Source organism: Triturus cristatus, chromosome 6 (assembly GCF_964204655.1).
Source record: "Triturus cristatus chromosome 6, aTriCri1.1, whole genome shotgun sequence".
NCBI classification, from domain to species: domain Eukaryota; kingdom Metazoa; phylum Chordata; class Amphibia; order Caudata; family Salamandridae; genus Triturus; species Triturus cristatus.
In genome coordinates, this window is record NC_140589.1 from 641505449 (window position 1) to 641520854 (window position 15406).

Consider the following 15406-nt stretch of genomic DNA (forward strand, 5'->3'; position numbering starts at 1 on the left):
GTTTCCATGAATGAAAACAAAACAAATGTCTGCAACGGCTAGGTGCTGAGAAAATTAAATGGCGATTGCATTTGTTGGCCTCATGAGAAGAAACCAAAGCGCCTTGGAAGTTTTGTGTTATCGTCATATCACACACTGCAATTAACTGTTGCTTATACCTCTGTTTTTCTACCATTGCTGTGACCTGGGGAGGGTTTGGTATTGTGAGACCGGCCTCGTGGCGTGGGCCCACCCGATCAGTAAGCAACCCTGTAAACCCACCTGATCCCCAGCATCACAGACTTCCCGCCACCATGGCCCAACACACTCGATGGCCGGCCGGGGCCCCAGCCAAACCTAAGACACTACCACGCATGCCCGGCCGAGGGAGAGAGAAACCCCCAAGCCAGACTGGGGGACGCCGCCTCGGTCACACCCCTGATCTCCTCCCCAAGGAGGGTTTCGATCGGCCACCATGCCCCCGGTGTGTGGGCGCCTTGCATGCTGGGCGTCTGGAGTCCCTCCCAGACCCACCTGAACAGATCAAAGGGCCGAGCGACAGGAAATCCCAACACACCGCCCCAGGCACGAGGACCCCTCTCTGCGAAGACTCCGGACTTCAAAGAGAAGGGGGAGTATAACAAGGGGTGCTGAAGGGACGGATGGCAGAGAAGACTTGGACCTATGAGAGCCCTGCTGACCTGGTCGCAGCTCGATCGAACTCTGAACCCAAGAACGCTACCTGACCCGCTGAACCATCTGAGCCCTGCTGACGCTGTCGCGGCTCCCTGAACTCTGAACCATCTGAGCCCTGCTGACGCTGTCGCGGTTCCCCGAACTCTGAACCATCTGAGCCCTGCTGACGCGGTCACGGCTCCCCGAACTCTGAACCATCTGAGCCCTGCTGACGCTGTTGCGGCTCCCCGAACTCTGAACCATCTGAGCCCTGCTGACGCTGTCGCGGCTCCCTGAATGCTGGACCATCGAAGCCCTGCTGATGCTGTCGCGGCTCCCCAACTCTGAAACCACCTGTGCCTGCTGAGTGACTCGCGGCGCTCCCCTCCCGGAGAATCGGCAGAGATTGCCGAGAGAAACCACATCCCCCAGCTCGAGGATTGGGAGCTGTGCGAAGGATACTCCGCAGAGACACTGAATTCACAGACTGTCCCGCTACCCCAATACCCCCATCACGAACCCGCCGCCGCTTGTGGCATTGATTTAACACTACTTCTCGGATCATAAAGATCCCCTGAAACTATCGATAAAGTATACTGTCTTACGAAGAACTACTGTGTGGTGTCCCTCAGCGTGTGCAAACCTAGGTACGAGACCCTTCCAGGAAGGGCCTCCCCGCCCTTGCTCGGCCTAACTCTGGGAGAGGTGGGTCAAAGGGTGGTCAGGAACGTATTCCGAAGCCCCCCGGAGAACGCCCCTCCAACAGGTATGTTGTTTGGTGGTGGGTTTGTGTTTGGGCCTAAGGAAGATTCGCCTGTGAAGATCCACTTGACTGAAATCAGAATGAGTGGATTGCAGCCTCTCCTTCATCGGTGTTTGGTCACCCCAGCCTTCATAATGCACAACTTTGGGTTTTGGTAGGTGTGTACCAGACATGGACATGGCATTAGCAGAGTTAGAACGATCCCTCCTGGTGCACCATGTAGGATGACACACCACCATGAGTGACACAACCTATGCCTTCAGTCAACAGTAGAAGGTCCTGCCTGATGATGATTAAAAAGACAGAAAAGTATTTTGCAAGGTAGAGATATTGTGGGGAGAATAGAAACTTAGTACATTTCGCACTCTACCTATCTACTCTCATTTGGGCGGGGTAGACCAGGATCTAGAGGGGTGTCACAAGTGAAATACCTCTCTTTTTCCCCAAAAGGACAATGTGTTTTTACTTGTGGCAATGATAACTACACAATACCATAACAAGAGAAACAGCCTCAGCCAGCACTGGGTGATTTCCCTATTAAAGTGAATATTGCATTGGTAACAATGTACCATTTGATTGTCCTCTGATATTTATTTAAATGTTTGCACTGTATATTGAATTATATTATGTATCTCACTGAGTTCTGAGTTTCTACCCGCACCACCTAGTTGAGTAAACCTTGCACTGTTCAGTTTTGTTACCCTGAAGATCAAGTGGAACAGAAGTGTACTTGGTGCCCAGTTTTGGGTTCCAGAGTAGAGCCCCTGGACATTGTAACAATCTAAGCCCAGAAGTATCTGTTTGCCTTGGGCCTCCTGAAAAAGTCCAGGCACACCCATGGGGTAAAGAATGTAACTAATCCTGGGAGTAATTTAATTATGCTTGAGTAATTTTGGTAAATCCATGTTACTCTTTAACGTGGAATTAGCGAATATGATATACACCTGCTTGTGTAATTAAGAGTAATTGGGGGGAAACATTATACTGCAAGAGCGCATTTAGTGAGTGGCTGCTCATGCTACTGTTTATGTTCTCCTGCATTTAACACTATTTTCTTAGTGCAAAATGGATCGTCACCTCTATTTTTTGACTCAAGAGTGCATTTTGCATTGAGAAACTAACGCAAAATTCCAGGGATAAGTTGGGAGAAGATCCTACCCCGAGTGCACATTTAGTGAGCTTGAGCAACTGCTCACTCTCGCTAATCCTGGACTGTTGCACTTAGTGCTATTTCTTAGTGCGAAATGCATCCTCACAACCATTATAGACTTGAGGGGGCATTTTGTGCTAAGGAGGTAGAGCTAAATTCAGATTTTTTTTGTGCATAATTCCATGTACTTTTGTGAAATTTTTAGATAATTCAGTGTGATTACACTTCACAGAATTACACGACTTCTGCCCACCCCTAAATAATACTGCAATTAGGTATTTTGGAAAAAAACATGACACACATTGTAAAGACTCCGCTGATCTCTGAGTTATTGATGACACACTACAAGCATCAGAACATATTTGAAATGGCCCTCAGATGTATACCATCACAACAGGTCTCAAAATCCAAGCAAACATCATCTAGCAAAGGAACATTCTAGATTGCCTATTGTTGGTGATTGATAGCGTTGCAAGACTCGCCAAAGGGAACTGTTTTTTCTCCACAGGATGGTGGTCCCTTTTTTATTAACCGTTTAATCTATTTGATTGATAAAATTAGGGAGTGAATATTAAAATACTCTGCTGCACATTCATGAACATGTGTGCGGTACAATCAATCTAATTGTGCTCAGATATAAAGAAAAATTATTTCTATTTGAGAACCTTCAAGAAATTGGCTTTAAATTGAAGGCGAGGGGCAGGCAAACCTGAGCTACCTATAAGATAGTTCCAATTCTCATAGGGACATGGGCTGTACTAGAGGACTACGCATTGAAACAGAGTATTGCTCATTTTACATGCTCTACTTGTTTCTGATATTGCCAAACATGCCAATGAAGGCAAAGTTTGTTTTAAAAAAGTCTCTCCCCTGCTTTAAGTGCTTCACTCAGTTTTACACTTTATTGGACATGTGCATTTATCTTTGCTCTAAGTTCTTTGGTCGCTGGGTCTGATAGGAAAGCTCCAAAGACTTGACTGCCGTGCAGTGTCTAGAACTGGACAGGTTTGTAGACTAAATAGGTATCCAAATACTCATAACATAAACACTGTAAGTTATGGTACACGCTTAGTGGCCTGGTGACGTCACTTTTATAGTATTGAGAAGGCAGCTAATGGTCAGCTTCATGAAAAAAGTCTCCTCATCTGCCATGCATAGGGCAATGGTCACAGTGTGATCTGCAGCCAAAATATTCAAAAAGCTCAATCTGATTATTGTACACAATTATTCCCAGAGTGTTCAATGAAGCTGTTAGAATTCCCTTGGGATGTAATGACTTCAATAAGTGGAGCTCAAATATGTAGTCAGATGTTTGGTATCTCTTGCCATCAAGAAGGGTTAATGGCTATATTTTCTCTTTATATTTCAGCCAACTGGAATTAACGTTATTTCACATTTCTACATGGTGTTGGCTAAGAGATGATTGTTGGTAAATGTATCAGTTGAGCAATTAGTCTCACCCTGATGTAGTTCATCAAAGTTATCAGTGTTGAATAGAAGCGAGAAAGTACCTGCTTGAATTGTTCACGTGAAAGGTCAAGAAAGACTTTGTGAATCCAACTGCCCTGCATTTCAAGATCCCAAGATAGCCTCATGAAACCAGTCAAATAAACCAGTGTGCTTTAAGGCTGAACTATGCTCTGATTAAGGCAACCTCTATCACCATCTATCACCATCTTAGTTTTCGTAAAATCACAGGAATCCTGGTACTTGAAAACAACAAGGCGTGGCCCCAAGAGAGAGCACTTGTAAAGAAGAATGGGACAGTGAAAATGCTTAAGCAAGAACTGGTGCTCAGAATTGTATGTGAAGAAAGCTTCTGCTATACTCCCAAGACATAAATAATCTGCAATCCTGCTAGATACTGTTACTGTATGGTATTCCAGTGCCTGTAAGAAGGCATTGGTGCTTTTGGGGTGGACTGGTGGTGAGGTCCAGCTTTTCTTCAGGGAATCGTGAACGCCTTACTGGTGGGTGGCTGGGACAACTGCAAGCCATATGGAGCATGCTGCAATTGTTTATCAAAAGGTCACATATCTGCATGGGTGACCTGAAAATTTTTAACAGTTGAATGTTTCTTGCAAAATGAGTTGCAGAAGTTTAGATTCATGTGACACTGTGAGGGAGCTATATTGGGTTAATATTGCTGGTTGTAGCTCTTCAACCTGGTTTGCCAGCTCACAGCTGGCCTTCATCCAGAAACCAAGACTCTACCTGCAGAACAAGACCGGAGATGACTTGTCTGTTTTCCACATCTGGAAGACCTGAGGACATTGGGTTTTTGACCCACCTTTAGAAGACACTCGTTGCAACTGGGCTGATCCAGATACGGGTTTAACAACTCACACAAATCAACTTCCCGGACTGTAGTGAATTTTTAAACAAGCTCAATAGGATCTGCAATTGATTTCAACCACACAACTCACACCTTCCGAAAGACTTCATTCACTAGAGAATTTATTTCTCAGCACCTGTCTTGAATTATATATATATTTTTTACCAATTGCTATTGTGCCTTGTCGCTCTTTACATCATTTTACTGTGTTGCAAGGGATGACAAACACTCCTCCCTCTAGAGTATTGTCCTGCTTCTTGGACCATGGTACCAAGGTTGAGCTATGGATACCTTAAGTGAAAATCGGTTTAGAGACACAGTGTGTGGAACACAGCATAAAACTCTGTGTGCTTGCAAGATCCTGTTGCATCCGCCGAAAAAATAAAACTATGTATTGGTGGAACGGCTCATAATTTTTCAACATACAATATGCACATAGTGCAACCTTGTATTTCTATTGGCACCTAGTACAATATTCCTTGCTTGAAAAATTAAGGCAACATTTGAATGAAGGTCACTTAAATTTCAAAACATCAAGTCATGGTCGGTAATTACGAATGAAACATGATTAACTCAAACAGCACCTCATATCAACTCACTACAGTAAATAACTGATTACACCCTGTATGTGCAAAAGAGAATAGCGAACTTGAACCAGTTCAAGAGACCGCTGCTGGTCCTTCTGGTCAGTGCTTTGGTCAGATGAATGCAAACAAACTCAAGACTGAACAGCCTGAAGGGACGTAAAACTAAATGAAAACCTTTCCAAGCTGATACAATAATATTTAAAGAACAGCCTCTGGACGCCCAATAACTTTCTTAGTTTACAGGGATAAAAACATTCCCAGATCAAACCTCTTGAGCAACATAAAACATACTTTGAAGAGTTTTATTATTAAAAAATAAACTGAAAAACAACAAAAGACAATAGACAAAATGCACTGCACATAATTGTGGTTCCATACGTTACACAGAACTATCCAATGACATTTAAAAAAAAAGTAGAAATAGGTTAAAATGTATCGAACCTTGTTCTCAGTTCACAAAGCTTTTTTACAAGAGTAGAAGTGACCTAATCCCGGAAATTGTGGAGTAACTTCAAGTAATACAAGAGTAACAACTACTCACAGAAAAAAACTCTGTGGTTCAATTTTCTGGTTTGCCTCACAATGTTATTAGGTATTGTAATTCAGTTATTAGATATTTTTCTCAAAAACATCTATACGGATAATTTTCAATAAATAAAAAACTATGTTTCATTTATAAATGACATCTGAAGACATTTCTCTATGTTCAATTCGGCTATGGAATGTGTTCAATAAAAAGAGAAACACAAATAAGCTGTTTTGCTATCACTACTTCACATTACTCTGGGCAGACATTCGGGAAATATTTAAAAAAATGCAATAAACATTAAAACTATCCTCAGTGCACACAAATAGCTATGTACATTTTGATGTCAAATTGAACAGTGATGGCTGCTAACATCATGTGAAGCTCTTTAAAGTATCTGACAAACTACCGAGCAAATACAATTTGGCAAATTGACAGAAAACACAGGAAGTTGTCTTTGATCAACTCAGTTCCAACAGTGATCGTCAGGCTTCTTATACAAAGTGCTCGAAGGGTTAAATCAGTTCCAAAACCATTTTTCCAGATTGCTTACGGACTTGTATTCCTGGTGTCTTTTTACATGATCACATGCAAGGCACGCATGTGATTCCCAAAACTGAGATAAATTCACTGTAAAATACTTTCTCCAGTTGAAGAGACTGAGATACATCTCACTATTACTGTTCAGCAGCAGAAGGTAGTCTGCTAGTTCTCTGGGGGAGAGAAAATCATCCACATGAATGAAAGAGTCTGCAGGGATATAATTCTCATAGTTTTCCCTGGATGGGCCCAGGACAACTGGCACTGATCCAGCAAGCAAAGCATTGTAAAGTTTTTCGGTGATGTAGTCTTTGTGGATTGAGTTTTCAAAGGAAAGGTAAAATTTACAAGTTGAAATAGTTGGGATAAGACTTTTGTCACTTAGGTAATCTCCAAAAGCTTGCCCGTAGGTCTGAATTTCAATGTACTTGTTCAACTCATTATAATACTTGACCCTTGCATGATCTGGATTCCAGTTACTAACAACCCAACACACTAATTTGTCTTTGCTTGGCACTTCATACTCAAAGGGATTGGTACTGACGATCATGAAGCCATAAGGCACTTGAATATCTGAATCCCGTCTGTAAGTCAAGGTCAGGTTGAAAAGATGTTCAATGCCACTCTTCTGTGGTGTATGTGTTGGGGATTCCAAGTTCATCCATATCCATTTCTGAAAGGGTGGCCTGGCTTGCTGTGGCAAATTTGTCAGGTCCCAATTGATGTCTCTGTGATGGATTAGAACCGCATGTGATTTGTTGTAGAGAGACCGGTCGATGGTTAGGTGGCATCCGTGGATGTTGAACAAAGTGTTGCATGATTTCAGCTCAAATGTCTGCCCGAAAGGCCACACCCAGATCAGAATCGTAGTTTCATTGAAGTAATCGCTTTTAGTGGTAAAGAAGCTCTTCATTTTCAGAACCGAGCTGGCGGATTCGATTGGGCTGGAGATCCAGTTGTTTGTTGGCTTGACGTATATGAGCACACATACCATGAAGCAACTCAAGACGATACAAATGATTAAAAATGGTCGGAAAATACCTTTGGATGTTGATGTCATAATTTGCCCTGCAAAAGAAAATGAAAGAGAGTAAACAAAATAGCTATTGTAAGACAGAAAACTATGCCAGATAAAGCATTAATCAGACAAGATTGGCTTTTAATTATTCAGTAACAAGAATCACGCCACAATAACATATTTAAACATTAATATAGAAAAAAGGGTTTATTTGTGTTGTTTTAAATTCCAATGTGTATCCGGAAGGCAGCGTCAAAATACTTCTAAATACCTGGATAGTTAACAGAATATAAAACAGCAAATAAACACAGCAGTCACAATAAAATATAAAATATTGCAATCTAAACAGACGTCATGGCATACGGTGCTCTGAGTATCACCCAGGTGCATCAGGGTATTTGTGGAATGTCCAACAGTTATCTATGTATTACATTCATTTGGAAAGAATGTGCCATTTGTTAACTCTTCCAAACTACAGACTCTGTTCAGATTTATACAATGAGATTTTGATCATTTATACCTGTATCTTTATTTTGTGTGCATGGCACAGAAATGTAACTCATTTATAATTGTACATGGATGAGTATCAGCAGCAAGGGTATTTTCCACTGAGGGCTGCTGTGTGACATCATAAAGAGTGAGCTGACTATGTGTAAAAAAGCCACAGAATGAAACCATTGCTTTGTTGAAACTTATGCAATGTATTTGGAATGTGTTCTAGGTTCATTTCCACTCTTCCACTGACCAACCCTCATGATCCAGCAAAGTAAAACAGGAGGAAATACGTTAGGCCTGCTTTAAATTACAGGCACTGCTATTTGGAGCCTTCCCCATTCACAAAAATATATACCTGGGCTCCAGAAACCCACCCGCAATGTGCCCTTCACTAAAGTATATATTAAAAAATAAAGCTCTCCTCCTGCCATCCTCTATGTCCCTGTGCTCCACTACTCCCAAACTACCATTACCACCAGGCCTTCTGAACTTTGTAATCCTCTTTTTACTTAACCTCCCTCTGAGTCTCCCCTTTCTACACACTGTGGGTCTGATTCACAAACTGCACTTTGAGGTACATTTTGTATTAGTACAGTAGTACTACAAAACGTACTACAAAGTGTTATTCACAAACAAGACTTTTGCAGTAGCTTAAACCTTTGAGCAAGTCTACTAACTTTTTTATTTGGAAACTGCACTTTTGTGTAACTTAGGGGCATATTATCAAGAAACGGCGTTAAAATTATCACCGCTTTAGCGACAGAAAACTGCCGCTAAAGCGGCGATAATGGGCTTGCTAATATGCCCTTGAGAATTCCCATAGAAGCCCATGTTCTGGTGTGAACATTGGCTTCTATTGGAATTCTCTGCGGCATATTATCAAGCCCATTATCGCCGCCTTAGCGGCAGATAATTTTAACGCCGTGCTTGATAATATGCCACTTACACTTTTGTAGTAATTCATTCTTTTGTTGTAAGTCTCTACCTCCAATATTTTCTTTGGGAGCGTATTGCAGTACCAGTGGCTGGCCATGTAGTGCTGGACTTACTACAAAAGTGTAAGGTACTGCAAAAGTGCAGTTTGCGAATACTGAAAACTTTACACAAAAGTGTAAACTTACTCACAAGTGTAACTTACCTTAGTGAATCAGGCCCATAGAAATTAGAGACAACTTCAGAATTTTTAGCACCTAGAGCCCAAGTATGTTTTTAGGCATTTTTTTGTAGTAGTTTGACTAAATATGTATTCGATATTACAGTGGAGGGACATATGCAAGAAGCATGCTTAGGAGTTTATAAACTTTATAATGCACGTAAGGGCAATATTTCTCCTTGATTGGTCCAAGCCCAACTTGAACCTAGAATTCAAATGAATTTCATTGAGTGTGCTAGGCAACTATAGTCCATATTTCTATCTCACAGCAAACAACGCTTCAGAAGGGAGGGAGATGGAATTGAAAAAGGAAAAAATTAGAGGTGTGTGAAATTCGCCTAATTTTAATTTGACATAATTTCATGCTCGTTTCCATTTATGACACAAACATGCATTTTGTACTACAAAAATAGTGCAATAAACACAACTGATGCTAGCAATATCAGTTTGCAGCTCTCTCAGCAGTATAATCAAGGGACATGGTGTAATTTAGCATAACAAGTGAAACAAGCGAAATTCTCATCATTATGCTAATTATTCCGGAATGTTAAAATGTTTCCATGGGCCCAGAAAAAAGGTAGTGAAACACCTACAACGTTCCTTAACGCTGCACCAGCAGAACAGTGGTGCATAGTGAGACTTACACCATGAAAGCGTTTCTTCCATCGTGGTTTGGAACTCACCGCCCAGAAAGTTTTACACAGTGTTTAAATACTCATTATCTAAATTCGGCAGGTATACAAAATGCATTGAGTGTAAAAAAGCTCTTCTGGGTGCCACAGCTTTCCTTTTACTGGCAGTATGAAAATACAGTATTTCCATGTTAGAGCTGAGCGGCAACAGAGACTTTGGCTTGTAAGATAACAAGATGTGTCACGCAATTAAGCTTCTAAATTGCAAGAGACTGGCATGTTTCATGGTGTATTCTTCCATTGTTTTGTGGGCTCAACAGAGGAGTAGAAGTGAAGGGATACAAATAAAAGATCCCATCCAAACCAGTCAGCCCAATATTCGCATCTCAGTCTTAGTGCCTGCATATTCAATGTCTCTATTCTTTGGACCTTTAACTTATTCTGATGTTTAAGGGGCAAATGAGTAAAGTGTTCATAAATAAAAATCTTATCGAGCAGAAAACCTAGGACAGAGTTTACATGCATGAGGATATGGAGACAAGTTTAACACAAAATTCGACTTCAAGTTACTACTATTATTATGTGAGAGTATTTTAGGTATAAATCTGCCATATGTAGCTCCACACAGTGTAGGCAGAGCTCTGCGACTGCCCTATGTAGAACTACAAATTAAAGGGAACAGAAAACAGGCATCACCTATAAAAAAACAATACCCACTTGACAAACAATTCTACTAGGAGTGCATAAACACAGGTCACAGGGTCCTCTCCCCTATGCTTCAAGAGATGCAACCAGATGATAGCTGCGGCTGTGTTATGTAACAATATGTATTTTTGAGGCATGCAATGTGTTATGATGTGTCTTCAATTGTGTCTCGAGTAGAGATAAGCCTTTTTTAACCAAATCATTAATAAAGTAAGATTTGTAATTTTCAATATATGTCCATATTTTATGCTTGCATTTTATAATGTGATTTGTATAAGTGACTGCATTGCATAAAGTATTGTGACCATTTTTCATTAATTTACAAATTGTATTTAATTTTTTATATTTTTAGTTTACTTTTGCACAGTGTGATGTGCAATGTTAAATGCAACATCTAAAGTTATATGACTATTTGTCACATACATTTTCCATTTTATTTAATTATTTTACACTTGTACAATGCAGTGTACATAAATGTTTATGATAATTTTCTCTTTTCTTCATTTTTCTTTTCTTTTAGATGTTTGCCTTTATTCTGTGAGTGTCCTTCAGCCACAGCCCATCCATAGGGGCTGAGGGTCCATGACCCCTAAACCTTTTGCCCCTCAAGAAGAGTGTCTGTCAGACTGAGCAAAGGTCAGCCTGATAGACACTCTTAATTTTCAGGTCAGGCAAACAAGAGCTAGACATGCACTAAATGTGCAGGCCCCTGGCTGACTGAGCTGAACATTGCTGGGCCGAGGATGTCACAATTTCTGTGAGTGTGACCTCCTCAGTTCAGTAAACGTCCTCGAGGGCCTCTCCCTCAACATGAGGGGTAGCTACACTCATAGCTTTGGACCTGGCAGTGTCAGTTTTAATCCCTGAAGTGCCCAGGGCCGAGTGTCAGTCAGTGACATCTCATCACAGAGTGGGGTGGGGTCAGCCGTTTCACTGACCCCATCCCACTCTGCAAAGAGGTTGAGACTGCTGCCTTCCCTCATTGGCTGACTAAGGTCAGCCAATGAGGGAAGGCAGCAGTGCCAACCCTCCTGGGACCTCCGAGGCTTGGAACTGCTGCCTTCCTTCATTGGCTGACCTAAGGTTAACAACCAATAATGGAAGGCAGCAGTCCCAACCCTCATGGGACCCCAGAGGCAGAGCTGCAGGTAAGTGTGTTTAAAAAAAAGAAATGTTTTGTGCGTGCGTGTATGTATGAATATTTGGTAATGAGTGTTGTTAATGGATGTGTGACTGCATGTCTGTGAGTGAGTGTGTATGTGTGTGTGTGTGTGTCCTGTCCACCCCCTACCTCCCAAAATTAGCCTGCCTCCATTCATCTCTATATGATTCCATTACTGTACCTGCGAGGGGCCATGTGCGGTGAGTGACCGACTCAAAGACTTAGCTGATGTATCTTTGAATGGTTTTGTGCTGTATTGTTACTGGAGTAGATATGGGTGTAACGTTGGCGAATTGCAACTGACTTACAGTGTTGTAGGTGTGTTTGTGTACATATTTAAACTGCAGTTATGAGTATGTGAACTACTACTACAGCGGTCATATTACACATACTCTTAAATAGCTTTATGAATTGGATCTTTAGTGTGTTCTTGTTTTCCCATCGTAGCTCAGTTGTTTGCTCAATTATATATCTGTTTTTCTCTACAGCCCAGGCTCATCTTTCTCCCCCAATTTTTTGTTCTTCTTCTTTTCTGCCCTCAGCAGCTCCCGTTCTACCTTGTTTCACCTTCATGATGTGCTTTCCTCAGAAATCCTTAGTTCCTGCTATGTGGACTCTATAATCCTTCTTTCCCATTCATTCTCACATTGCCTCACCCTTCAATACGTTAAAGTGATGCTTTCTTGTGGGACATGATCCAATTGAAAACAATGTTTGAATAAGATGTAAAAATTTCCAATGCATCCTTGCAAAATACTACTCAAAACAAAATAATTTAAAAGTTAAAGGTTAGAGTTGAACCAGCATTACAATTGTTGAAAAATATTGCTGCTGTTTACAAGTGAGGAAAAATGTGTTTTCTCTTTTCTGTCCCACTCTTTTCTCTAAGGAACGTGTGGTCTTCATTTTCTCAGATTTGTTCTTGGCACCAAGCAGTAGTTTACTATCTGTACAGTCAGCTTGATTTGAGACATCAAGAGCAAAAGGAAGGAGGAGAGAGCAGGCTGTTAGAACATGCAGTTAAAGACGGTGAGAATCTTCACAGTTTTTTGTTAGGCTCCTGAACTGTTTTTGTACATTTTGATATTTGTCACTGCACAGCTTTCATTTGTTACTGCTGGTGGTGTATTCAAATTGGCAATGGCAATACATTACTAATGTGAAGTCAGAGCAGGGACATGCAAAACATTGTAGACCTGGTGATGATCCAGTTTGCCAGTGCTTAAAACATCCTTGGAACATTCAGTGAGCGTCCTCTTAGTTTGAGCAAAGCTTAAACTCGGATCTTTCAATGTGTAACACAAATGTGTGTCATGAGGCATCCTGAGGTTTGGTCTTTGTACGTAATCGTCATATTTGCCCCACCACAGGCCCTTAGGGACACTGCCAACTGGGTGATCTGCTCATGAAAAACAAGATCATGCATGTATTCAGACTTATTTCACATAGTGTGAACTTAGTGGATATCAGCAAAACATGTTTTACAGAAATATGCCGGACCAACATATGTGTAAATAATTTGTGTATTGGCAATCTCATTTCACTGAAGGCTATATTAATATGGGAAAGTAAACAGTCAGACTGTTGTTGTTCATAGTGTAAACCAAACATCTTCTAGCCTGTTAATATCTATAGTAGTGAAGCACGTCAGCTTCATTACAGAGAAGCATCATTGCTATATCTATTACTTCATCTCTTGTGCACCCAACACCTGTGTGTCAAGACTAAAGACCACCAATAAATAACGAGAGCTTCCCCCGGCAAAAACTGATAACTACCCCAGTGCTAAATGTGGCAGTAAAACATCAAAAGGTTGGCGTTTGTGCATGAAGTGAATTAAGGAAGTAGAAACAGAAAACCGTGAGCAAAAAGAAGTTGTACTGAACATTAGTGACTTTGATGCCAAGTATTTATGTCTATGCAACAGGAGAATGACTTGACACATTTCAGCTGTATCAGCAGCCTTGTTCACTGTGGACACCGCCATTTCCCTTTACTCTTTTGTATGCCATGTGATTAGTGACAAAACAATTACAATGAAGAAAGACTAATTACTCATCCATTAAGTTTTTTTTAAATGTCATAGAAAATTCCATCTTCTTGGGCGCCATTTATATTCCTCACTACTTAACAAATACAAGGGCCATTTCACTGCATATTATGTGATATTGCGATCCCTAAAATTTTATTTTACATGTTCTAAAATAATGTCAATGTATAGAAAATGGCAGTTCTAATTTAGTGAACCAACTATAACTTGGGCCCCAATATGCTTATGAATTCACATATTACTTCACTCATGCATGTTAAATGACATACTTAATGACATCACTCATGACATCCCAGTCATACCCTCTGGGCAGACGCTGCATCCAATCCACATCAGGACTTAGATTCAGTGGCTAGGCTCCTGAAAGGACCTGCGCCCAATCATCCATAAGCAGCAAAACTTCACTGCACACAATCTTCGGCTATATGAAGGACATGTTTGACACAGTGCTTATCCTGTGGATAGGGTCTGCACACACACCTCCACAAGTGACCAACACCCCTATCGACTGACTTTGGACATATACAGTGGAGGTTGTCTGCATGGCCTGTTGTCAAATCAGACCCAGCATCCAACCAACTATTGGGCATATCAGCAAAAACCGGCGATAATTATCGCTAAGCACACTTAGCGCTAGGATAATTATCGCCGGCTAGCGTGGATTTTTATCGCTGAGATAGCGTGCTATTAGCAACGCTTATCTCAAAAGCGATACAAATCCTCATGCTAACTGCCTAACGTGAGATTATCGCTGGAAACCCAGCGATAATGTCACGCAATGTGGCGTTAGCTTGATGATAGTGACTGATAAACTTAGCCATGATATCCACCTTCCATAGGATATCATGGCAAAATCAGTCCTGAAGCAGGCGTTAGGAAAGTAGCGATAACAGGGGTTATCGCTACTTTTCTTGCCGCTATGCTTCATAGCGTGGGGCTTGATGATAGGAGAAATGATGCTTAGCGACATTTCTCCGGTCATGTCAGGTCAGGAACGCCCACTTTGCATCTCATTAGAGATGCAAAGCTGGGCGTTAGGAATTCCTACGCTAACGCAAGTTTTCACGCGTTAGCGTGAGCTTCCTAATTAGGCGATAAAATTATCGCCGCTTTTCGTCCGAAAACGGCTGCAAAAGCGGCGAGAATTCTATCGCCTCGCCTTGCTGATATGCCCCTATATGGGTTGGGGAGTGGGCTTGACCGATGGCCACACCCTGCGCCCAATCCTTCCCATGTGACCAACCTCTTTTAATCATGTGAGTAATTAAGGCAAAGCTAACTGCAAAGGGGAAAGCCTACTCCATTAGCATCATGGACTTGGAATTAGTTATGGTTCCGGGTCCTACCAGTGCACAGCTGAGTCAGTACCTTCCTCAGTTTCCAGATTTGTGACATTAATGTGCCACCGAATGTCAAAAGTCTCAGAAGGGACTCCATGACAATGATATTGGAAGTGGGTCCGTTGCCCTCTGTGCTAAAGTGCGCTTTAAGAAAGTCCTTGGTACGCAGTACCAGGGGTTTCCCTGCCCTCTGATGCCGGGATGTGGGTTCCTGCGCTGAGCACTAATAATGTTAAAGTATTGGGGCTGAGGAAGGTGGAGAAGGGCGAGGAGGGTCATAGTGTTCATAACTCTCT

At 41.6% G+C, this 15406-nt stretch overlaps 1 protein-coding gene across 3 annotated transcripts in view; it reads right to left on the bottom strand.

The window, feature by feature from the left end:
• Positions 1-5780: 5780 nt before the first annotated feature.
• FUT9 (fucosyltransferase 9) overlaps positions 5781-15406 on the bottom strand; it is a 513529-nt gene continuing 503903 nt past the window's right edge. For 2 of the 3 annotated variants that reach the window (XM_085611140.1, XM_085611138.1), the window contains one exon: positions 5781-7623. In XM_085611140.1, coding sequence (XP_085467266.1) covers positions 6536-7615 — 1080 coding nt within the window. In that variant the 5' untranslated portion in view covers positions 7616-7623 and the 3' untranslated portion in view covers positions 5781-6535. The remainder of the gene's footprint in view (positions 7624-15406) is intronic. The other variant, XM_085611139.1, reaches the window with a different exon arrangement.